General features: G+C 39.3%; 1 protein-coding gene across 1 annotated transcript in view; it reads left to right on the top strand.

Moving 5' to 3' along the window:
* ARMT1 (acidic residue methyltransferase 1) overlaps positions 1 to 26,139 on the top strand; it is a 67,370-nt gene that overhangs the window by 13,700 nt on the left and 27,531 nt on the right. The window contains exons 6-9 of the mRNA XM_049801294.1: positions 12,278 to 12,409; positions 15,722 to 15,978; positions 20,268 to 20,412; positions 22,212 to 22,397. Of these exons, the coding sequence (XP_049657251.1) occupies positions 12,278 to 12,409; positions 15,722 to 15,978; positions 20,268 to 20,412; positions 22,212 to 22,397 (720 nt within the window). The remainder of the gene's footprint in view (positions 1 to 12,277; positions 12,410 to 15,721; positions 15,979 to 20,267; positions 20,413 to 22,211; positions 22,398 to 26,139) is intronic.

Below are 26,139 nucleotides of genomic sequence, written 5' to 3'. Positions count from 1 at the left end.
TGCTGCCCGCTTACCTCTTAATGTACAGAATACTGTGCTGGAGGTAATCACATAGAGTTTCCTTGAAATAGTTGAGCAAGGCTCAATCTTTAAAATGCTTGTGTATATTACAATAATGCAGTAGAGAAGGACCTGCAAGCTGGTAAATCTGCGCTTTCCTTCAGCAGTGGTGTGTATAGAAAGGTTGTTCAGGAGTGCTTCCTCAAGCTGGCTGAAAGATCCCTTCACCTGCTCTTCCTTCCATCCAGTGACTCTTGTGTTACCTGCATAACGGCTGTTATTTCGACCCAGGGAGTATTTGTACCCATGGCCGAAGGTTAGGGAATTAGGAGACGCAATAAGTTCAAATTCATCCAGGCAGAGAAGGGCCTACAACTTGCTGTGAGGGCTCTAGTATCTTTATGTGAACAAAAAGTATCACTATTTCTCTGTAATTGGCTGTGTTCTTGATTTCAAGCAATCCTGAATTAGAGGTACACTTGAATGCCTTTGGGATGTGTTGGACGTGCAGCTTTGACTGTGTCAGTGGTATTGGATTTGGCCCTTAGCAGTTCTGCTGCTACTTTTCTGGATCATGGTGGAGCATTAGCAGGAGCTAGTTGCCCAGTGCAAATCAGGGAGTTTCCATACATACGTGGAAACCTAAGTTCCACATACAGAGCTTAGACTTTCTAAGACTTTATATCTGATTTAATTTTCCCAAACTGAAAATGACCTAATATGTCAGCAGCAGCTTTCAAAGAAGAAACTCTTAGATTTTCAAAGAATTCTTTTAAATTTTCCTGACTTTTTTTTTTTTTAACCATACTTGTGTTTCAATATCTGCAAGTATCGTTTAATGGAAATTTTTGCCTTTGCTTTCACTTAACATTGTGCACTTACTGCTGATGTCCTGAGCTGGAAAGCAGCTGTGCAATGTGTTTTGTTCTGTGTCCTGTCTCTCCTATGCCTCCATACATGGATATACAGAGATATGTTAGTCTGTGCATAAAGTATTTTTAACCAAATATTTGCTTACATGGACATTATCTTAGTACACCTCTTGTTTCTCCTTCACTAAAACATAGCTTTTATTTGGGGCATAATGCTTGAATTTGCAAGTAAAAAAGTTCAACTGTAATTTCCAAAACTTCAGAATATATTCTTTGAGAAGTGTAAATACAGTGTTTGTTACACCGTGAAGCTTTGCTTTTTCATTATTGCTGTTTGCCTTGTGTTTCAGAATTAACTTTTTGTTTTCAGTCCATGGTTATTCTGCCCTTACAAGATAAGAAGGCATTTAGTAATGCTATCATAAAAATGTTTGGTTACTGTTTTGTCATTCAAAGATATTTAATATCTGCTCATGGGCAGGCTAAACTGTTTTATTGCCACGTAGGAGATCTTTAGGAAAACGTCTCCAGAAGTGATTTCTTTTTCCCTGATGGTTCTGGGAAATGACTTGCTCAAACCTTAAGTATATGGGGGGGTTGGGAAATCATAGAATGAATCATAGAATGGTTTGGGTTGGAAGGGACTTTAAAGATCATCTGGTTCCAACCCCCCTGCAATGGGCAGGGACACCTTCCACTAGACCAGGTTGCTCAAAGCCCCATCCAACTTGGCCTTGAACAGATTCTGTGTTAAAATCTCACTTCTTCCCCAAGTCTGATTAGTTCCCCCATAGGCATATTGCATTTTCTCCACCCTGCTTTGTCTCACTGGGAGAGTCCAGGGTTGTAAAACCAGCTGGCTTATTTCCTTCAGAAGACATACTGACCCCACAAGATATATTCATCAGTTTAGCTGAGCTTTGCAAATTCACATGGGACGAGGACAGCATTAAACTCAATGTTTCAGGGGGAAAAAAAGGACTCCCATTTTGGTTAGGGAGATGAAGAGCTAGATTTAATCAGACTAGTTAATCCTTAAGCTTGTCCACTATCAGATTTACAATAGTAACTAGCCTCAGACACAATTTACACACACACCTTAACCATATTAGTGATATTGTCTCTCCACTTTCCCGTATAAGCCTGTTTTTTCCTGATAATATAATTGCATTAATACCTTTTCCACCTTGAAGTCTGTAAATGTGTTATGGAATTACCTCCAGGGAGACAGTATCCCCCTTTGTAAACTGAAGTTGTATTTTCAAGCATATGCTTAGGATCTCTACATCAAATTGTCTGTCACTGGTCGTGAGCCAGACTTCTGCATCAGCTGACAAAAAAGAAATGGGAATTAGTCCTGTCTTGATTTCCTCATTGTTTTTTGAAGTAGTTAAGCTGAGGATAAGGCACTCCTCAAGAAAACTTGCTCTACTACAGGATGTGATACTAGTGATTTGAGTGGGTGGAGGAGGAGTGCAGCTTAGTGTTGGGACATACACTGTCTTTTGGAGTTGATACCTTTTGGAAGGCAAGCAAATGAGAACCTTGGCAAGTCATGCCCATGAATTTCATGCCAAGTATTTGTGAAAATGTGGCTGGTTTAGTTATTCTATCTAAATTTGTAGGTAATGAAGTCCTGTGGACTCAATTTCCCCTGAGTCTCTTTTGGAGAAATACATTTAATTTTCTTTTTTAATGTTGCTAGTGTACAATTCTTTTCTACCTCAGCTATAGCTGCTTTTAGGTTACGAGTTTCTGAAATGTGTATATGCATTCAGGATATCATTTGGAATTTGTGTGCATGATAAAACACAAACACTTCACCTCAATATGGTGTTGATGTCGATGGCTTGAAGCTAATAACAAAGCTTTTTTTTATAGTGTTAGTAAAAAAAGAAATTTTGTTTTCAAAACTAATATTAAATGTTTTAATTCAGTCTTTTAATCAATTGTTGTGATGTATTTAAATTATAAGACCTGTGAATGGTAGTATTAATGAAGCAAAACTTTCTTTTCCCCCTAGATTCTGTCCCATGGGTACCTGAAGACCTGGTAGTTTGCCTCACTTCCTGATGGGGCATTTGAAAACAAAACAAAATGAAACAAACCCAAAATCAAATGAACAACCAAACTTCAGTACAGACTGTAATAATACACAGCAGTGTACTGCAGGCTTTCCATACAGTTGGGGCATCTCAGTGTTCATTCTGTGCTTGGCTGTCTGTGTTTCACAATATTTGCAGGAAATTAAGCATTATTCTGACTTAACCTCTGCCAGATTTATTTGAGATTTGTCAAGGACTTGGAAAAAAAAATGTTTAAGAATTGTGTGTCTGCATGCTTAAGTACTGTGATTACACTTGGTTCTTTTGAAATCAATTAAAAATGCAATGCCAGAAGATGCATTTTTTCATAGTGCTTTTGATTTTAATTAGTTAAAATATTTAAAAGCAATTCAAATAATAAAAATAAGATCTCACCTTTCATTAAGGAGTTAATCATTCCATTCTTAAGAAAAGGTTTGGCTCTGAGGACTTCGTGAATTCTTTCTTGAAGAAACAGTGTTTTCGGACCTCTTTCCTAGATCAGGTCTATTTATTACAATGTTCATGCACCTGTATGGATCACTCTTGCAGTGTTCCTGCAGGCTCCAGTAAGCTGCTTTTTTTTTTGCCCTTTTTTTTTTTTTTCAAGTGGGGCTCTTACTTTATGTTACTCATTTCAGTTTTCTTTTTATTAAGTTCTTGGAAATCTGCAGACTGATTTGTCAGCAAAATACAGAGATTGATACAGAAATGTCATTTTAGCCTGTGGCATACTAAGCACTTTGAAAAGCAATCTAAGTTCATTTGTGTCACCTGCTAGGGAATCTCTGGTTCAAGAGTTCGGAGACATGGAACTGCTGGGGTACTTGGAACAATTGCTCTCCATCCATCCATGCTCCACAAGATACAAAGGATGTCTTTTTCATTGAGTGAGGGGCAAGGTATCCACATAATCACGTGACTTTTAGCTTTCAAATTACTCTGATACGTCCATTCTCATTTACTTAGAGAAAATTCAACTAGGATCAGATATTTAGGAACCTGCAGAACTATCTCAGTTGTTAGATTTGTGAGTGTACTGGCTCCTGAAATTGGGGTTTCATATCCCGGACCAGTTTTAGCATCTTTCCTCAACACTAAGCTCTTTCATGGAAGGGAAGAATTGTAGTAATTTTTTTATTATTATTTTCTGTTAAAAATTAGAGTGACTTTATTAGGCACATACATTCAAGAGATTCTACATCATTCTTTGCTCGGAAATGCTGAGAACATCCTGCTCATGGATTTTCTGTAACACAATATGAAGAATCATATTCATGAAAATGATTCCTTGAAATTATTTTTAACTAAAAATCCTGAAGTAACGCTTCCTAAATCATTATTTCCTGCCCCTGTTAAGGGAAAAGAAACATGGAGCCCTTTTGAGAACTACCTGTAGTATTCAGCAAACAAGCCTAAAGCATTTTAAACTGAGCACCCTGTAATAAGATACTTTTTTCTTAGTCAAATGGCTTGAAGAATGGGTATTGCACCCCCTCAAACTGCCCCATTCTTTTTCAGTGTTATATGAAATTTCTGCCTTTCTTCATCCTTTTTTTCTTGCCTCTTGCCTTTACTCTCACTACAGTTCAACAGAAGCAATGGTTTTTTTAAAGCCAAATGATTTTATAGATCTACAGTAAGATACAGCTGTATAAGCATTCTTTCCCCATCAGCAAGGGTGTAGAAGTGGCTGAAGTATAGCTCTTGAACCAGCTGTGGCACTGCAGGACTAGCAATGGGGAAGTGTGCTCAAGCACATGCTTGAGAAAGTTAGGACAAAGTTTCACAATCATTTAATCCTGCATCTGCACGCTGCTCCGGTAGTGGGACAGATTAGGCTGTAGTCAAACACTGGACAAATCCAGGATGATATTTTTGTCCAGATTTGCAGACAACATTACAACTTGTGCCAGATATATGCTGGTTTTATGTAAGACCACCAGTAAAAATCTAACCTGCCAAAAATACTTCATAGATTTGAATTGCAGAATGAGTTTACACCGGATCAGTGTTTTGCACCATGCAGCGGTAGCAGCTTTGATCCACCACATTTGAAATTATAAAAACTTTTGGTTGGGCTCACTAACCAGCAGCATAATATTTTAGGTACCTCACATAATAGAACAGTCGCAGACATAGAAGAGGAAAAAAAAAAGGTCAGGAGCATTATCCTCATGAAAGCATTAAGGCTTTGTGTTAATTGAGATTTATACCACTTTGGGATAAACTTTGGCTCAGGAACTGAATGCAATTTAACTGGGAACTAGGGATCACCTGGGCGTTTCTCTCTGAGCTGTACGGAGACAGCCTGGCCACACAGTTCCCTTCTGGCCAAGGACCCTGCCTTCTCTGGCTGCTTTCTCGCCTGGTTCCTTTTGAGAGTTCAGCACCACGAAACTAGGGTCCCCCTTCCCAGGCAGCAGTCGCTGCGTTCAGGGGGTGTCTCCCTTCAGAGAGGGGCATCTACCTTCTCTGCACCCCCGTCCGCTCTGTCAGCACTGGCTAATTTTGATTCAGACAGCCCTACTGGTTTTACTCCTCTACTACAGCAACAGTAAGAGCATTTGTGTAGACAGTCCTCAAGAACAATGGTTTCCATTTTTATATCCCTTATGCCATCCTGTGTTGCTGTTAGCTCACCCTTCGCCTGTGAGGACAAACCGGGAACGTGCCACCAGGGAGCTGTCATCACCTCACGCACTGATGGCGACTGCGATTGCGTCTTTCCCCAGACGCTCCTCGAGATGGAGTCTGGTGGTCCCGTCACTCCCGCCGCCCGCGCTGCACGGCTTCAAGCCCCACACGGGTCTCCCATTTCCCTGATCTGTTCCCAGCACATTAAGTGATTTTTCTCCTTTCCTTTATGAGTTCAGTGGCAGATTCCAGCCAAGCTATGGCACTGTCTAGCTCTGTGCTTTCGGTGATGTAGCCTTTTAAATAGGGTGATGATCCACACTAGCACCCCTCTGCTTGGGCAGGGGTCTTCTCTGTCCTTGGCAGCGGCAGTGAAATGGCATCAGGCACATAGAGAGGAGGACAGAAAAAAAGAAAAAAAATCAGTACTATCCCTAGCTTTTCCATTTTCTTCTCTGGAAAACTTGAATAAGTCAGTGTTCCTAGGAAAGATGAGATACTTTTTGACTTCTGAGCACAGAAATGGTGCAAGATCGCACCATCCCCGGGTACTGGGGCAGGCCTGATTAAGCAGCTCACAGGGTCCCCGAAGCAAACGATGTGCAGCACCGATACACCTGAGGGTTTAGTTTTCTTCTACTGCCAGCTGCAGTTTCTCCCTTCCCGTGTTTATCTACTTTATTTCAGCTGGAGGCGTTTCAGCAGTGATCAAGGCAGGCTGCGTGCCCCGGGGCTGCTGCGGGAGGTGCTCAGGGAGGAGAGAAGGAAGAGCTTGCTGCTGTTTAAATGTCATGTGCTAGGCTTGCCTCTGTTTTGACATTTTTGAGGAAAATTTTGAGGTAAATTTCTCGGGTTTATAAGGTTTTGCTGTGTAATGTCTTTTTGAAGTGGGGAAACCCCCACGTTTCTGTGAGCCTCCCCTTGTAAAGACTGTTCACCTTCAGGCACCGAGCACTGGGTCGTCCCCCGCCTTCCCTAACCAGGGGACCCCACTGCGGCCCCCTCGCTGGTAGCCCCGCCGCCTGCCCGCCACGGCCCCGCCGCCCGGCCGGAGGAGGGCGCAGGCCGCGCCGCCCGCTTCGCGTTGCCGGGGGAACGGCGGCCATGAGCGGCGTCAGGGCCGGCAGCGGCGGGTCCCGCATGGCCTCCGCCGCCCCTCGGCTGGCTGACAGGGGCCGCAGCGCGGCGGCAGCGGCGGCGGAGGTACCGCGCCGGGGAGCGGCCCGGCCGGGCTCGGCCCCGTCTGCGGGCGCGGCGGTGGTTTCTGCGGGCGGGAAGCTGCGGCTCGCCCCGGCACCGCGTCCCCGGGGAAGAAGGAGGGGGAAAGCGGCCCGGGCGCGAAGAAGGGGGGCGGCCTCGGCGGTCGGGGCTGGCGGGCTGCCGTCGGCTGAGCCGGGCCGGGCCGGGCCGCTGCAAGGCGCCCGCGGGCTCCCGTGAGAGGCTGGCGTGCCCCGCTGTCCGGCACAGGGCAAAGCTGGGCCGTAGCAGGGGGACGGAGGGGAAGACAGAAAGGGTAGAGGAGTTGGGTTGGCTCGTTTTGTTTTTGGGGTTTTTTTTTCGGTTTTTTTTTTCAGTTCCTATGTTAGAGAATAAAGCCCTGATTTTGGGCCCCTCCCCTCGGTCTTCGATAGCTTTCTGTCTGCTGTTTTTGTGGAGGGTGACGGACAGTGAGGCTGGTTGTAATCCCTTCGCCCTTGCAAGTTATCTCTTCAATTTTAAATTTAATTTTGCGTTTTTTTTTTTTTAAAAAAACCAACAAAAACCAACCCAGCTTCTACAGCTGCAGAGCTGTACCCTGTGGTAGACTTGCACTTCAGTTGTAGCTCAATGAACTTCAGCTGATCGTTATAGCTTATCTTTACAAATTCAAGGTCAAAAGTTTTTTTCTTATTAAGTCTTGCAGAAGGGAGTATCTTTTACGGAGTAGGAATTTATAGTTATCTAAGAATTTCTTTGCGTTTCTTCTTCCTTTGAAACTGGTTTGCTGGCTTTGATGTGAATTTAAAGGGGATGCTCAAGGATATTGCTTGGAAGGATCAAACTCTTTTGTACTAAAGATATAGTAGAAAACTTGTAATGGTTTTGTATTCCAAAGGTTAAACAATTTATTAGTGTGTGAACAGCTCAGCATCTCCTTAATAGTTGAGCATCAATTTTGTAATTATGCTATCTTATTCTGAGACAAAAAATGCAGAATGTTGGTTGTTTGTCATGGCAAAATCAAATGCCATTGTATTAACTACAAATGTTTTGACCGGATTACAAAGTTTTTGTTAGCACCGCTTAGTTACAGAGTTGGTGGTAACCTGCTCTGCATCCTACGGACCTGAAGTCAAATAGTTTGTGAATGTTACTTTTGTGACTCAGAAGCACGTTAGAAACTATGTATTTATGAAATGTGGGTTACAAATGGTAAATCGAACTACAGCACTGATCAGTCTTAATTGTGTATATACCAACACACTTAAATATATCTAAAATATTTGCCTTTCATTGACTGTAGTAAAGTACAGTAGGCATTGTAGGAAAATTGCAAGAGTGTTGGCATTGCACAATGGTCTGGTTTTTAAATCTCTCGTTTAAGCTATTCTCTTAAGTTATTTAACTCTGTTCGCACTGATAAAGTAAAAACAGTAGAACAACAAGTGGTTTGCAAAAATCCCTGCATAAGCACTTAATTTTGTCACGTTTTTCTCCTAAATTTTTTTCTCAGCAACTACCCTTTTTATTATTTTGAGACTAAACACAGCACCTCCTTCTTGTTATTCATTTTGGATAATCTGTGAGGCACAAAGTGTCAGGGAAGATCCAAATTCCTTAATTTAGCCATACAGGCAAAGAACATACTAAGTAGTATTTACAGTAGGTGATGTGTCTCTGTAATTGCCTTGAGATGACTGCTGTCTTTCATCATATTAAACACATTTATTGTATTTAGATGCAAAGTCACCTCGTTCTAACAGAGATGAAACTGAAATATGAAAATGCTTTAACTGCTGCTTGTAGTAGTAAAGGGTAAGACTAAAATTTTGTTTGTCATGAAACTTTAATTTGGGCCCATTAATCAAGCTTGAAATTGGCCTCTTCAGTGGATGAACACCACCAGAGTGTGATTTTTATCTTTCAGTAATACCTTTCAATGATTACTGCAAAGGGAGGAAGGTAGAGCTAAGCAGTACCCTGCTGAAAGGAATTTAGAAAATCTCTTTGGTAATTTATTTGAGCTGTTGGGAACACTTTACTTAGTTTTACGTGTTTCTGGAACAGTAATGCACAAAAACTCCACAAGCATATAACAACAACAACAAAAAAAGAACTTTTCAGAATTGCACACACAGACTGTGAGCAATGATTTGGGCCTAGTTACAGGCAGAAATGAGAGAGGGGAAAGAGGACTTCACTGGGCGGGAAGTGATCAAAAGTAATCAGGTATTTGGCATTTTATAATGGGAAAGAGAAACTGACAGTACTGAAATGGTTTTGAAATGTTACTTGCAAGTTTTGATTTATGTTAATAAAACATTATAACGCAAACATTTTGAGATCTCCGATAGGCAAATTGGGTAAAATATGATCTAGAAAGAAGTCAACTTTACCCAAAATATACATAAAAGATGGTTAATTTGTGAACGGGTTTTTTTCCCCCCTGAGTGACTCTGATTCATTTTAGTCTGTTTTTGCATGCGTTAACAAAATCTGACTTGCTGTGTAATAGTGGCTAATGCTTCTCATGCTCATTGGTGTCTGTAGCTGCTGTGGCTACTCTGAAGCAATGTGCATGCTGGCTGGCTAGCTGCTGCTACCAAGAAAAATCTGCAATAGCCAATTGCTACCTGCCTTCCCTCCATTTGACTTGGAAATGAATCTCTAAAAACTGCCTGGTGCCTGATTTTCATGTAACTTACAGTTACTTATATAAGATTTGCTTTTTATCCTGCAGATTTCATGAATAGAAACATACTCTGAAACTTGTCTGTCTTTATACTAGGATAGATAATTTTTCAAAATAAAATAGAAATTTAATATTCCCTGCATGCTGAATTAGATTTTTTTTTTCTTTTTAAATCAATTTATACAAGACAGTTTTGAAAATGGCTTTGTTAGAACATGTTTTGATTGTTTAATTAGAAAATTAAGCTAGTTAGGTTGTGGATGGCAACAAACTTTTAATATTAGGTTTCTAGCTGTAGTTAGAATAGTTACAATAAAAACATAATGTTTAAGTTCCCTTTTCCAGCAGTTCAGCCTATACACAATGAATTCCTGTTGATCCCCGTTGTCCTGAAGGGCACCTTAGCCTCCCACAGATCCAATAGCAAGTTTGGGGGCTAACACTTCCTTGTGATTTCTTAGGGAGATAATATCAGAGTATTGTATATAGAGTGTTGTAAATATAGCTTTAGCTTCTGTTTAGTATTTGAAGTGAAATGAGAACTTCATTTTCTTGCAGGCAAGTGGAAAGGGATCCAAAAAATTAACAATGTGAATAGGAGAAACACCCAAAAGCTAGACTATTTAGAGCTGATTAATAATTTATTAAGGCTTCTCCCATCTACTGCCTCTTGCTCTTTTAACACTACATTCATTCTATTCTTTTAACAGCAATCAGTGTAAACTACATAGTACTCATGAGACATTACAAATCTGAAATTTTCTGGAGATACAAGCATACCACATCTGCATTACAAATTTTTCTCCTGTAGTAGTCATGCCCAATTGATTTTATTGCTATAGGTATGATTAATGATCAGACTTGTGAATGGCTGCTGGCAAAACATAGAAAACTATTTACTTAAATATTAAAGCATGTACATTCCCTGCCAAAAGTATGATAATCATACCAAGTTTCCTAGCATGGAGTCACCATGTATGATTAGCTTTGTATTTACTAAGGCACAGGAGGATGCAGGAATCTGCTTCTGTAAATCTCACTAAGACTGTAAATGAGTGAAATGGTAATTCCCATTGACTTTTGCACCTGGCTTCATTTAAACCTTTCTTAAATCCTTTTGGATGTGTATCTGCATCTGTAAAGTGCTCATAATTTTAGAATCTAGATTTGTATGACAAATGTAAGTTTCGGAAGTTCCAGATGTAAAGGGTTTTCTTATGTTGATTATGGCTGCTAAACAGGGGGCTTCTTTCTTCAGCTATGCTCTGAAATGTTTTTATTTCATCAGTTTTGAGATGCATTCCTTTCTGTAGAGTCAGAATTGGTTTTGTTTGTTTAGGAAAGAAAAAGAAAACATACATCTATATAGTAATATAAATATTACAACATATATAAACAACATACACGGTGATATGCTTTGCAAGTTCCAGCCATGGTTTTGGAGGCCTGATATATTGCAGGATGAAAAAAGCCCTCTCTACATCAAAGAATTTCGTGTGGTTGTACAATGTGAAACAAGTGGAATAAAGCAAAAAGGAAGACAAAGTAGCAAAGAGATGGCACATGCCTTCCCTCACTCCCTCAGAATGGTGATAAAGTCTTGCAAAAATTAGCAGCTTTTTTATCTCGGAGATTGTGTGCTATGTTTTACATGGCTGTGAGCTGTACTACATGTATCAGTCTGGCCTGATGAGAGTGGCAACTCCTTTGTGAAAGAGCACAGCTGAGTGTCTTTGAGGGAGATGAATGTGATTGAACTTGATGAATCTAATGTGGTATGTACTAGTGCATTGAAGAAAGATTAAAGAAAAGAAATGACAATATTATAGAAACTAATCCAAGGTAATTTATCTTCTGTTATAGTCTAAACCAGTAGTTTTGCCTTATCCCCTAGGGATTTATCTGTGTGATTTTTGGTAGAGGCTTATTTTACTAGATGTTCACCTATTTAGAAAGCTGTTCATTACTTTCTATTTAGAATGGGCAGGAGCTGAACTAAAAGAGTTGTACAAGTGGGGTGAAGGAGACTGCTAGAAGCTCAGAGCCAGTGCTTGCCATCTATCAGAAGGGCTTGAAAAAGGGTGAAAGGAGGTCAGTATGGTGATTGCAGGGGATGAGAAAGCATCATTCAGAAAGCTGAAGTTATGTCCAAGTGACAGAGTTCAAAAGGACCTTTAGCCTTGGCAGATAGAAGTAAAAGCACAAATGGGCAAGCCAAAAAGTGACTTTGAGGAGCAGGTAGGAGTGTCTGAGCAGGCATGGACTCTTCAACCTGGTAGAGAGACTGAAGGCAAGATATGATAGAAATCTGCAAAATCATGATGGCACAGAGGAGATTGATAGCCATTGCTTTTTTTCACCATTTCTTCCAACATCAAAATGAGGGGGTGTGCAATGTAACTGAAGTCCAAAAACCAAAGTGTTAAAGTTTGTGGGCTGAAGGAGTGACTGGATAAATTTGTAGAAGAGGGACCTTTTGGATATTGCTAAATCCATAGAAACTGCAGGAAATAACCTGAGCTGAAAATAGTGGGAGACCATGGGATTCTTGAGAGGGAATATCTGACATGCTGATATATTTTAGTACAGATGTTTATGGCTGAACTTGCAGATGAAAGTGGCAACCGGTAGAAAAGTGACTGTTTATCCTATTTTTCAGTAAGGGTCAGTTACTCTGGGAATAATGTATTTGGAATAAATGCCCTTGAGTAGCTTAAACAAAAAAGCACTGAAGCAAAAATGTTTAAAAAATGTGATGTCTAGTGGTTTTTGTTTTCATGCTATCTTCCCAGGAATCTCATGATCACGTTCTTCTGGATATTCCTGTCGCTAGAGAGCAAATGAATCACTATCGAGCTGCAGCTGAAACTGCTCAAAGTGAACTTGCAGCACTTTTGGTGAAGTATGATTGTGCCCAGTCAGAGGTACATTTAAAAATACTTCCAAATCCTTCTCCAAACTTGAGCACTCTCTACAGTCCCTTTCTGCAGAGAATAGAAAGCTTGCACAAAGTTCAAAACCTCTTGCTTTTGATACAGAACTTTTGTTTCTTGTAAAATTCTTCTTTTTAGAATTTCTGTACGAATTTTACTCTGCTTGCTTCTGTTCAAGAACTGATTATGAGTTTATATTTGAAAGATTTGAAGCGGTCTAGCTTATCATCATCATCTAAATGCAACTTTTTTTAATTAAACCTGAAAGTTAGGGTTTCTAAATTGTGGTCGTATAAAAGTTCTGATAGATGTCTTCCTGTTGTTGCTGGTGAGTTAAGATATAATTGCCTATTCTTACCCACTTCTCCACTTTATTCAGGTTACAGCTCTGCAAATTTGCTTTGCTTTCATCACCAGTGAAGTTGTATTTGAGCTAATGAGGTTGATTGTAACTAGAGAGGCTGCAGAACACACACACGTCCTTTTCTGCTGCTTGGATGGTACTTCTCAGGACAGAGGATTTATTAGCGGGGATAATTTTTAGAATTTCTGTATTTTCACATGTAATTTTTTTTTTCTTTAACACATGAGTGACTAAGGTTGGTTTGATCCAATTCAGCAATGACGGTAGTGGTCAGTTGTAAAATGGAGTTGAATTTGCCTTTAGGAGACATGAAATGCTTACATTTATTTACATACATAGATTTAGGTGTATATGTTCATAAATATGCATAGATACATAAAGTGCAGTAGAAACTTGTGAACATTCATACAACTAGTTGTTTAAACACTTGTAAAATGTACAAATGCGTATTTCTATTACACATTGTAAAGTGCTTTGTGATATACTTGCATAGCACTTGAACATTAAAAAAGGCTCTATCAATGAAATAAAATTTCTTTAATTGTGGATAGCTGAATATGGGGAACAGCAAAAACATGTAATACTATAGGAGAATGAATTGTTAATACAATATTCAGCCAGAACTACAGGGATAAGTGTCCATCGGCTGAGCTTGAATTTGACCAGTTGATCCTGAAATTACTGCAGAGTTTCCCTACATTTAATAGCTATCCAGGATCAGTACTTTAAATTTCAATTTTAAAAAGACATACAGAATCTCATGTTCTCATAGAAAGAATTTATTACTGGAAATGTTGAATGGCTTTATTGCCAGCATGACTGACTGATTTATAGATTCTTTCAGCACTGTGCTTGCAAAAGCAAAAGAATAGTCAAGAAAGCAGCTGTTCGTGCTCTCGTTAATAAAGACCTTCATGACCCAGCTGAGGTCAGAGCACTGTTCTGCCGAGTACTCTGCAAAACTCATGATATGGGATTATTCTTGCTTTTTCTGCTATTGGAACTGACCACAAAGACAATGGACAGAGGAAAAAATATCACATTTTGCAGATGGGGAGTTGAACCACAGAGAAATTTTAAGGTTATGAACACTTTAAGCTACCATAGCTTGGTCCAGCTGCCAAGCAAAGCAATCCTGTTGTTCCTTCAGCTGCTCATTTCCTTCCCCACACTGCCCCATCCCTTGTGCTGGCACAGATGTATGTGTAGTTTTACCATGCACTGTTTTGTTGGGGAACTGATGCAATTGAAAAATAAAGCCTTTCCTTCTGAGTTGTTTTTTAGCCAGATCAGTTTCCCAATCTTACTTCACCTTGTAGCCATGTAAGTGCTTCTGCTAGCACAGAGAAGAGGGTGGAGTGTGGAAATGAAGCCAGTGAGCCTGGGAAAAGGCAGAGCTGCTTTTCTCAAAATCAGTGCGGCTTTATGTCGCTCCAAAGTGTATGATAAACCAGCGCTTGCAGGTGAAGCATAAGCTCATCAGAGACTATGCTTCTGCTGGAAGAGTGATCCTCATACAGTTTTAGCCTTTTTTCTGTGATGTGGCCAGCTCCCCTTCCTCTTCCTCTGTAGAAAGCGATTTCTTTTCTATCAGCTGTGTTAGTTAAGTTGTTTGTGGAGGAGTCAGATAAATACCAGAGCTGGTGTGAGGGAGAGGACAGGCATGCGTGGCCGGGAGCAGGAGAAGGAGGCCCTCTCTTTTCCAAGGCAGTCACTGTGCAGTCGGCTCACCAGCCTCCTGGAATTCCTCCGAGTAGCTTGGGTCTTGGTTGCACTGGAAGCCTCTGGCAGAGCGGTAATTTCCTGACATCCTGAATTGCAGCTTAATATCTTAAATATTTATTGCCTCAAAAGGTTTGCCACAAGTTAAAAGCCCTAGCACATGTCATAAAGAGCAGTTAATGTGGCTTAATCATTTTCCTATTAATTTTACGTAGTAGGAGATAAATGCTTCAGAATGCATCTTGCTGCTTATAATTGGCATTGTCAGGAAAGCTGGAACATGCCTTAACACTTCTTGTGACAAAAAAAATCCACTTTAAATTACTTGTTCCTTTTAACAAAATAAAACACACTGAAATTTTATGTGCCTGGTGTGTCTGCCTCAAGCTCCGTCTTCTAGAGAAGCTTGTAGCAGAAATAATTCAAAGGAAAATGGTATTTTTAGTTAAAAGAGAGGGGAAAGTAAAGAAAAACAACTGAACTCCATGAACTGTTGGGAAGCTCTAGCATCATTTCTGGACCAGGTCCTTGACATTTGTCGGTGATGTGCCTTCTCCCACCCTTAAAAGTCTCTCTTGCTGTTTCTGTGTAAATCCAGCTACACTTGATTGGATTATGAGACCAAAAAATAACATTTTGCATAAGATGAGACGAGGTTGCCTACAGCACAACTCTCCAAAAATTTCTTTGCTTCTGAATATGCTGCAAATCATCAAAAGGCTCCACCCTCATACAACAGGATACTTTGCTGTCACAACTCCCTGCAGCTATAGAATATCTGTGGAATTGTGCACCAGAATTGAGTGCAGGGAGAAAGCAGGCAAAAAAGAGGGAATAGTGGTGTTAATAACTGTATTGTGATGCAGATGCATACGGGAGGTGAGCTAAGGTTGCGCAGCAGAACTTAAGGTGAACTTTTCCTAAATTCAGAATTTGTAAATAAATTTATCTTCCTGTAAGAGAGTCTCTTGAAAAGTTGTATTGCATTACACAACAGCAGCTTTTGTTTTTACAAACCTCTTCTATTGCTTTTTCCTAGTTATATGAAAATAAAGTTGTATCCCTCCACTTGGTCTTATAGTGATAGAAGACTCTGGGTCTTTTGTTCCAAAATGTGTTTCTTGTCACGTTACTAAACTTGTAGTGCAGGCACATATTTCAGCCTGGGCAAAGTTATTCTTCCTTTTTTAATGAATTTACTCCTTTTCTATCGATAGCTTCTTGAACTCAGGTCCAGAATGGTCTCTAAAGAAGCCTCTTTTCAAGAGCTGAAGGCTGAAGCTGAAAGTTACAAGGAAAACAATGCTAGACAGATGTCTCGCCTCCTGTCTCTGCAAACCCGAATTCAGGAGATGGAGGAAGAGGTGTGTGTGCTCACCACTTCTAAAAACCAGGCTGAGCTGACAGCTCAGGTGGCATTCAAGGAAAATTGGGAGCTGAAGGAGGAGCTTCGTGAGCAAAATGCCAAACTTAAGTAAGATTCATGCGAGATGAGAAGTTTTGTTTGGGATGACAGAATGATGCAGTTGTCAATGCAAAAAAAAATATTTTGGTGGACAGACTTTATTGCAGATCTGAATTCTGTTACAATGCTTTGCACAGCCATTGTACCTGAGTGTGTGGAAGGTATTGAAATTTGAATTTTGGTTAGAGTTGTTAGCCCATATAAATGGGGTTTTGAGATTCTTGTCCCTCAGAGGAGAAATGATATGAGTCACCTTGGCGTGTAACCTCATTGTTTACAAAAAATGAGCACAGAGGGCTGTTTGTCTGAACACAGTAGAAACAATAGGTATGGTTTCCTCATTCAGGTATTTCCATGTATGGCACCAAGGCAAACTTCATGCCTTTCATAGCACGCTTGTGATAGGCAGTACCTGCAACTACAGTCTAGTGCCCTGATTTATCCTTATCACATGGCATCTTTTGCAGACATTTACCTGTCACTTGACATGCTGCATGGGCTGTGCAGTGGTGAGTGACTGTGCTGCTGCACCACTTGTCTCTTTTCCCCTCTTCTGTGTCACAGCTGGAACTGGAACAGTGTCAAGTGAAATTCGGTCTGTTAGGAGCAGTGTAATAAAGAAAATATGGTATGATTCCTGGTCAGTAGCATCCTGAAGGAAGCATGTTAATCTTTGGTTAATGTTTGTTCAGCTTTCAGTAATGTTAGCTTTCTCTGACTTTTCTTTGGCTTTCTTCTGGACATTGCTGTGGAGGGGAGTTTTGGTGGGATTTTTTTTTTTAATGTGCATATTGATTGGATAAAACATTTAATAAAAGATAGTGTCCTTAACTATACTGTTCTCAGCATAGCGTGTCAGACCACTGATCTGTCAGTTCTGCATAACTGCTAATGTTTCAGGTCTGTGGGATGGAGGCTAATAGCAATGTTGATCACAAGTAAAATTGATTGGTGTGAAAATTTTCTGAACTTTAAAATTCCAAAATAAGTGTCAGTCATATTATATTAATAGACACCTTGTAGACTTTTATAATGGATTTTTTCCCTACCATTACAAGGCTAATATCCATGTCTCTCTCAATACTGTCTAGTTAAGAGCAAGGTGAGTGTTTACCAGATGTCTGTATTTCCCAAATCAGTATTTTGCACAGCTCTTCCAGGCTTTGTGCATTAGAAATGGATAATTAAGTTATTTTAAAATCTAGAGAAATCCATTGCAGTGCATTTGTCTATTACCAGCTGATTTGCCAGAAGGCCTGCCTGGAGAGTGTTAATGTTGATCACCAAAGATTTTGGATATGATCCAAATATAAGTGAGGAGATAGTTAAGCCAAGAGGTATATTATGCATCCTAGCAACATAGAAAACATCAGTCTCTGACATAATGGTTGTTAAGATTCTTTAAAGTGCTACTTCTGGGGGAGAAAATAAAAGGAAGAAAAACCTCTTATCCTGTTTGCCTGACTCACTGGGAAAAAAACCTGCCAAAATACTGTGTAACAATGTTAGTATGATACAGTGATATGATCAATTTTATGTGGCATAAATCTGTGCTGTGACTCCCAGTGTGGTTCGGGCTGCTCTGTTTTGCCCATGACACTTGTGTCAGCACTTCTGTTTGTGTTGCTGCATGGTGACTGGGACCAGGAAACTGCTCCAAGAGAGAAGTGAGCAAAATAAAAAGCTTGATTTCTGGCTCTACCAATCCCAGGTCTGGTTCACTGTGCACCTGGAGTGTACCACTACAGTGCTGACAAAAGGGAAGGAACAAAGGGAAGGTGTCTGCTCTTTTGGAAAGAACAAACATGTTGGATTGTTCGTGAATCTACAGTGTATGTTTTCAAAGTTTTTTTTCTCATCCTCGGCTAATGGTTACCCATGCCACTAAATACTAGTCAATGTATTGACTTAATGAGCTTTAGTTGCTTGGTCTGGCCACCTTAGTAGTACATGGCACATGATTAGTCCTAATTAGGTATTCAAGAAGATTTTTCACTGAAAACCACTAATAAAAGGGAAGAGCAAGCCAGTAGGCATGAAATGCACATTTACATTCTATACCTAGGGATGTAGTAAAAAATGTGTAACGAATTCTGTGATTGGTTTCCAGATGTACACCACCTCTATTGCAAATGGTGCTTTTCTACTCAACAGGTCTATTGCCAAGGTATTTTTAGAGCCTGAACTCTGCAAAGTTTTTTTTTTCCTTCTTCTTTTTCCTCCTCTTCTCTTTGCTCATTAGTTCTGAAGAGCTAGGAAAACTGTGCAAGAGCTGCGTTCTACTTTTTTGTACGTGATTGCCTATTTTCTAGGTGCTCACACCTTTATGGCCTTACTAGGTAATTGGGTTATTCACAGAGTTGTCAAGTATGTGCTTTGTACTTCAGATTGTTTATTTTTAGAAGCAGGCACAGGTTTGTGTGTGATGTGCCTTGATTTTTCAGAGCCACAGAACAGTTTGAGGGGTTGTTGGTCATTCTCATACAATATTCTAACATACAGGAATGCATGTATGACATGTCTGGAGCCTTATACCTTTTCACTTCTGACATACCCCTCCTCAGGACAGCAGTTTAGTGACCATCTCACAGTTTAGTTTTGCTGGGGCTATAGAGGAGACGAAGGTGCCCAGAGGTGAGGAAGCTCTGAGGCACTTGTTTTCTGAGGGCCAGTGCCTGCTGCAGAAGGCAGACCTCTTTTGGTTCATGGCGTGTGCTGTGCAATAGTACATGGAACTATCCTCATCCTGTCCAGAGCATTAATTAATATTTTCCATTCTCTGTTATTGTTCCTATCTCTTCCACTTCGCAGCATTGATAACAACTGCGCAGATCTCCTTCCTAAGGCAACATCTTGAAGTTTTTCATGGACCATCTCTTTTGCTTAGTGATTTATAACCATTTAACTTACTGTATTTGCACTCGCTGTGTGTTTCCTATAGGAAACTCATGCTGCTTTTTGATTACGGAGTGATGCTCTGTTTCCTGTTTGATTGGCAAACTGGAGAGGAAGAGATCAGAAATGGAAAAGAATGAGTCCAGAAATGACTAGCATGCTGACATTAAAAACTGAGAGTAGTGCTATGCTCTGATAAGCAAATGAGTTTCAATAAAGTATTTGCTCTAGACAGCTGTTTGGTGATACCTTACATCTCATTTTATTCAAGTGTTCAGATCCTTGTGAGCACCTTGCTTTAGAAAGTACCTTGTTTCTCAACTGAAAGCCTAATAGTTTTGCCTCTCTCATGGGTATTATCTGAGAGGTATTGGAGTTGATATTTGGATTACACTAATGGCCATTTTGAGCTTTGTTTGGTTGCCTATTTCTGTTAATCTCTTTCTTTGTAGTTTTCAGAAGTGATGCTCAGCGTTGCAACATCATAAGCAAGATTTGAATCTATATGTTTGCTACCTATGCAGACTGTGGCAATGCTTATTTGCTGGACTTGTCTTTGTCCCTGGCAATGGGAAGGATGTAACCACATTTATGCCAATGACCGCTCTATTATTTGGTTGTTCATTCTTATAGAGCGTTTACAAACTGATACCTGCTGTTAAGGCTGATAATAGATGTTTTGTGTGGAATATGTATCTGCATGATAGGCACGTTTTGAGAGTGATGAAACTGATGAAAAAAAGCTGCCTTTTCTTCATACTTTTGTGGCAGTCCCTTGATATTTTCTTTTTTTTAATTGATCCCTTTCATGGGTAGTGTTACACTGCAGAAGCCTGTATGTACAGCAAAGTACTGTCTCCCATCTCTGTTTGCTTCTGCTGGTAAACTTCCCTTCACAGGTACTCTGGGTGTCCTACACTTCCATTAGTCCAGAGGGGCTTCTCTTTCCCCAGAGTTTGTTGATCAGCACTGTCATCTTTGTTAGATAGGGGATATGAAGTGCTTTTAGCATATTTTTACTATAATTTCATCACTCTCTTCCCCCCTTACTTTTCCTAAACTTTTGCTTGCAGCCTCCATTTCTAGTATCTTGAGGGCACTGCTTATTGACGTCACCTGGTTCTTGTGTTTTACTGAAATCTTGTGCTGAGAATGAGATTGGGATCATAGAAGATCCTTTGAAGTGCTACTAAAAGCAAAGATGAAGAAATGTTTACACATAAGGCAACTATGAAAGTTATATGTATTAAATAACAGATATAGAGAATTATATGCAACTTTTAAAATTAATTTTGTGGTATGCAGAAGCTAGCAATAATCTTGGGATAATGTCTTTAGCCTAGAATTCTGTTTCAGAGAACATTCATCCTGATGTCTGTATTATTTTTTTTCTGTCTGATTAGTAAATATTTGAATGAGTGTGAAGAAAGCATGAGTCAAGCTTCTAAAATCAGCAGAAAGTATGAAGAGTTCCTTACAGAGCTTTCTGGATTCTTGGACACAAACATCAGAGAAAAAGAGAAACCACAAGAGCATTTAACATCAAAGGTGATTATGTGTAGGCAATGGTTTCTGTATAGTGATTTAACAGAAGAATATTTGGTTGTCAAAGAAATAAAGCAAGTGATGAAGACAGGAATCTTTGTGTTAAGTAATGATTTGCAGACAGTGCTATCATTTAAGACAGGTTTCTCTTCCATATTGGGCTGATGTTCAAAGATGCTGAACGCTAATAGACCTCAGTGAACTCAGTCTGCTCTTATCTGCATATGCATTTTATCAGCCTGTAGTTCCCAAGTACAGCCGTGGTTAGATATTTGGTTGAAAGCTTTCCTGAAAATATTAACACTGGGAGTCACTAGGTGATGTGTAAACTGTACCACTAGATCTTAACATTTATCTCGAGCCAACATACCATTAAATAAAAACGTCTGAAATGGCATACACTAGAACAACCTTAACTATGCCCTGTAACAAAATGCTGTGAATAACTGTGTGGTGTTTTTCAGACTTAATCATAAAACTGTTATTTCTCTTCAGAATACTTCTGAAGTTCCAAGAACTAAGCTTCCATTTAGGAAAGGAAAATTGTTTGTATACTCTTTTAAACTTCATTGATCATGCTGAAGGGCAATTTATCCTAATTTTGTGCATTTTTCTCATGTTCTGCCTGTTCTTTGCTATCCCTATTTTTCTTCACTTGGGACCATACAAGGTATTTTGGGAAATTATGTTTTATTATTTTCATATTATTATAAGAGTTCTGGCTATAAGGAATACTTAATAAATTAAGATTATCTAGGTACATATCACAGTGATTTCTTAAAGTACTTGCCTTCATAATATTACATGCACATTGAAAATATAATAGATACTCTAAAAAAACTTGGCTAGTTATTAGAGGCAAAGATGTTTGTATTAAGCTGTAACTCTTACATACTTTAAGTTAAGGAAGTAACTGAAGTTTAAAAAGGTATATATTGATGTCTTGTTTAACAATGTAATAATAAATCTAGTTGGGAAATCTAATTTGTGCTGAAAACTGTGTGCATTACGAAAACTTAGCAACTCATTTTCTGTTTGGGGTCATGGCATGTCTATTTAGCTTCTTTTCCACGTTAGGGTTTTATTTAAGACAGAATTGATCTGGCTTAGTCCTAACAAACGTCTTGCCAGTAAGAGTCAGGGTACATTTTTTTTTTACCTTAAGCACTCTTTGAAGTGCCCACATTCATCTCTTCCACTTCTTGGAAAAAGCGTAATGTACCAAAACAAGAATCCTCTTGGAAATGACTCCTTTTTCCAACGTGTCGGCTGCTCAGAACAGCAGCCCACCAGGTATTTGGCCCTGCCCTTGAATATGCTTATGAGCTGTTACTAACGCAGATCTTCCCCACACCTAAAAAGTTTCAAGCATAAAATGTAGCTTTCAGTTTCTTGTTCCAAATGAGGAGCATAAATCTTAACAAGCCAAACTGAAACAGTTTGTTTTTCACATGAAGTTAGCTGTATGATCTGGTTTCATTTTCTGACCTGCTTTATGTCAAGTGCAGATATGCAGCAACAGTAGCTCTCCACTTGTTTAATAGATCATAGAGATTGTGTGGGAGTAAATCTGAACCACGTTACACTAAGGTGTGGGTTTCTGACAGGAATATGGTTCTCATTTTAATTGTATTTTTGCTCTTTTTAGAAAGGAATAGTAGAGTGCAGTTATAAATCTGACCCAGGGGTCACCAGAAAAGCCATGCCTTTATTGGGATGATTAGGAGCAGGTATACTGGGATGAATATATGTCGTTGTTAAGTGCTTTAAAAAAGTTACTAATATTTGAATTATTTCTCTAGGTGTCTGAAATATGTAAAGAAAATCTTAAACTAAAAGACCAGGTTGCTGCTCTTCAAGAAGCTATCAGTGTCCATGAGATGGAGTCCAAAGCTAGTAGAGAAACTATCACAAGGCTTGTTTCAGAAGTGACCAAGGAGCAGAAAAAGGCAGCAAGATACTATGAAGACATGGAAAAATTTAGTAAGGTACATAATTGTATGACATGTATGTTTGTCTAGTTTTCAAATGTTTTCTCAAAATTTCAATTTTCAGTAGTTGGATGAGAAAAAAATGCTTCTGAAAGACTTTTGGTGATTAGGATCTTTCCTAAAAAGGACATTTCTCTAAGGTTATTCTCAACTTTCTGAAAGCTTCAGAATATATGGAGATTAAACAATAGTGTAAAATATATCTGTCCTGGTTTTCTTATTCCCCGCTCCTCTGGCATTCCTTTTTTCCTGAACAGAAGACCACCACCATACACTTTAAAGGATATAGTGTTCTGATTTGGTTGTAGGCAAAATACTTAGAGGATGAGAAATAGCTGACAGTGTGCTCTGGAGAAGAGAGAATTTGTTGTAGGGAAGATTAATATTAAGTACCACAAGGGTCATAAATTTTACTTACTGCTGAAAATACTTCTTACGAAGCTGTGTAAACTTTTCTAAGACTCAAATGGGACTGAGAGAGAACCTGCACCAAAAACTTAAACAGGTCCTTTTGAAAACATTTTGTTTGGATACTTTACTTCAAACACGGGTGTGTGAGTAAGAGCAGAGTGTAGTTTACTCACTAAGCAAGCCAGAATCAGGAGATGTTTGAAACCAAGATGAGGGCTTAATTTGTGACTTGTTTTGCAAGTTTGCTCTGACTGCCAAAACGTTTCCAAAGTTGAGCTAGTTTTATGAAAAATACTTTCCTATCATTATTGTGCATGTGACAAATACATAATTTATTTAACCCATTTTACAGAAATGTCTTGCTAAATTATTAGCATTGCCTTTCAAATGAAGTGTGTGCCATCAGGGCTTATCTAGAGGCTGCAGACTCCTCCAGTGCTCTTTCAGTTTAGCTACTTAAATTTTCAGATACTAAGTAAATTTGTTAAGAAGGTTTTGTGTTCACAAAAGTGTATTAAGAAATTCAGTATTGAAAAAATGAGTAAAAAAGCAAAAATGCTTTAAATCCACATATCTATAGGAGGATGTATGGCATTCCCTGTTCCCCTGATAGGTCTCTTAGGTTACAGGAAGGGCATCAGTGGTATAAAGTCAGTTTGACTTTGTCATATACTATGCTGCACAGTTTAAGCACATGAACAGAGTTGCACATGTTGTGACATTCCCCTGTGAAGATGAAAAGCAGAAATCCATACTGTTCCTGTGCCAGAAGACACACACATGGTGGTGTGTTTCTGGACTGTTTTCTGAGCTTTAATTAATGGAGTTTACCCAGCACAGACTGAGTACAAGTGACTTTTGTCTGTGTTTGCCTGAAGCTCCCAGGGCCAGATGTGTTTGCTATCTTCTGTATTACAGATTGAGATGGTGACCTGTTTCCCCCAATTTTCGCTCAAAATTCTTCATAAGTGTATAGAGGTCATCCCACTGTTCTATCAGTCTTCTCCAGCAAGCCTCAGCTACCACACTGTTCCTTGCCACCCCTCTGAATTGCTGCCAGATTTTCTTGCCAGGTAGTTCTTCATTCCTGCTCCTTGGGATTTCTATGAACTTCCTCTGTTGACCAGGTGCCTTTCTTCATGTCCCAGGAGGAGGCAGCTATCTATCTATGTTCAGTTAAACAGATTGTACATTCTGAAATTCTTGATGAAGAAAATGAAAGCCAATTGGTTACATTTTAAGGTTAATATGTGAGAGTGATTCAGAATGTTCTTTAGTATATTTGATACTCAAGTATTTCTTGCAGTTAGCTGGTTTTCATCTGGGGACCATTAACAAGTGAATGATAATTTTATCTGTTCCCCTCTCAGCCTTACTGCATCACAATAGCAAACAGCAAACAACAGAAACTAAAGGGGTCTCGGAACTAATAGAAGTAACAAAAGCAAGCCACCATTTTGTTGTAATGTATAACTTTTCTTTTAGAATTCTGAATTTCTCACATTTCTGATCAAATATTGCAAGAGCTTGCTCCTGGAGTTCTGTAACTATTGTACATATCTTTATTCTGGCAGTGCTGGATATCAAATTTGCATTTGATGGAAAATAACTTTTAAATACTGCCCAAATTTCTAGATTGAGAATCAGAATACCTGTTTGTTCTTTCTGTATGTCCAGACAGTGATTATTGATTATGATAATCATAATTACAGAACTGTAACATTCTTTGAGAATGTCTGTAGGTCCTTGAAAAATGTCTTATTTGCTCTAACCAAGATTCTTTCTCGTATTTAATAAATTCCTATATGGCATTTATTTAAGGTATAGAAGAAGATGCATATATTCTTCTTCCAGATGAATTTGCCTTTTGTACAGCATTGCCATTGATGAACCACAAGAACTGGTAAACTGGTTTGTTCTGTGTCACATCTTTGCTGATGATTCAACCTGGAAATATTTGTGATTCCCTCTGAAGTGTTAATTAAAAGACCTGTTTTGCAAAGATGTGCACCATGCAATGTCTTTAAAGAACATAATTAAAATTGCTTGATTGTATTTCAAACAATACAAATATATCTGCTGCAAACTGATGCAAAATTAACCAAGAAAATACTCTTCAGTATTCAACACTGACTTGTATTAAATTGTTATTAATAAATACAATTTATCTAAGTAGCATTTAATCAGTATAAATTTATTAAAATAATTGATTGTATGAAAACATAGTTAATTAAAATATAAACTTATTATTTAAGGAAATTGATTAAACTTGAGAAACATGCCTATGTTTTGAATACACCTAAATACTTTGTAGGAGACATAACCAAACGATTTTTTGTTTTTCTTGTCCCAATAGATAAATGAAGTAATGAATATCTTAGAACCTGGATTTTTTTATTTTATTTTATTTTATTTTTTTGGTTTATAAGATGTCAGTAAGAAAATACATATTAGGGACAGGTTTCAGGAAGCATCACAAATATTTCCAGGTTGACTCATCAGACAAGATGAAGCTAGTTCACAGTCCTTGTGGTATGACAGTGGTAACTGGAGTTGTGGATGGTGTAAGAACTCATCTGGAAGATAACTGCATTCTGTTTTATACCTTATTATTACTGCTAATTTAATGTGGGGATTTTTGTATATGTATGTGTAATTGACTTGGTATATTGAGACCCTGGTGCTGATTGAGGTGCCAGTATTAATAGAATCGTAGAATCATTTAGGTTGTAAAAGACCTTTAAGATCATCAAGTCCAACCATTAACCTCATGCTGCCAAGTCCACCACTAAACCATGTCCTTAAGTGTCACTCTACATGTCTTTTAAATCCTGCCAGGGATGGTGACTCAACCACTTCCCTGGGCAGCCTCTTCCAGTGCTTGACAACCCTTTTGGTGAAGAAATTCTTCCTAATATCCAACCTAAACCTCCCCTGCTGCAACTTGAGGCTATTTCCTCTCATCCTATCTCCAGCCACCTGAAAGAAGAGGCCAGCATCCAACTCACTACAACCCTCCTTCAGGTAGTTGTAGAGAGCGATAAGGTCTCCCCTCAGCCTCCTCTTTTCCAGGATAAACAGCCCCAGTTCCCTCAGCCGCTCCTCATATGACTTGTGCTCCAGGCCCCTCACCAACTTGGTTGCCCTTCTCTGGACACGCTCCAGCACCTCAATGTCTTTCCTGCAGTGAGGGGCCCCAAAACTGAACACAGGACTTGAGGTGCGGCATCACCAGTGTCGAGCACAGGGGAACAACCACCTCCGTGCTCCTGCTGGCCACACTATTTCTGATGCAGGCCAGGATGCCGTTGGCCTTCTTGGCCACCTG

Source organism: Accipiter gentilis, chromosome 5 (assembly GCF_929443795.1).
Source record: "Accipiter gentilis chromosome 5, bAccGen1.1, whole genome shotgun sequence".
Lineage (NCBI taxonomy): Eukaryota > Metazoa > Chordata > Aves > Accipitriformes > Accipitridae > Astur > Astur gentilis.
The sequence above is the reverse complement of the archived record's forward strand: the minus strand, read 5'-3'. Positions and strand labels throughout refer to the sequence as shown.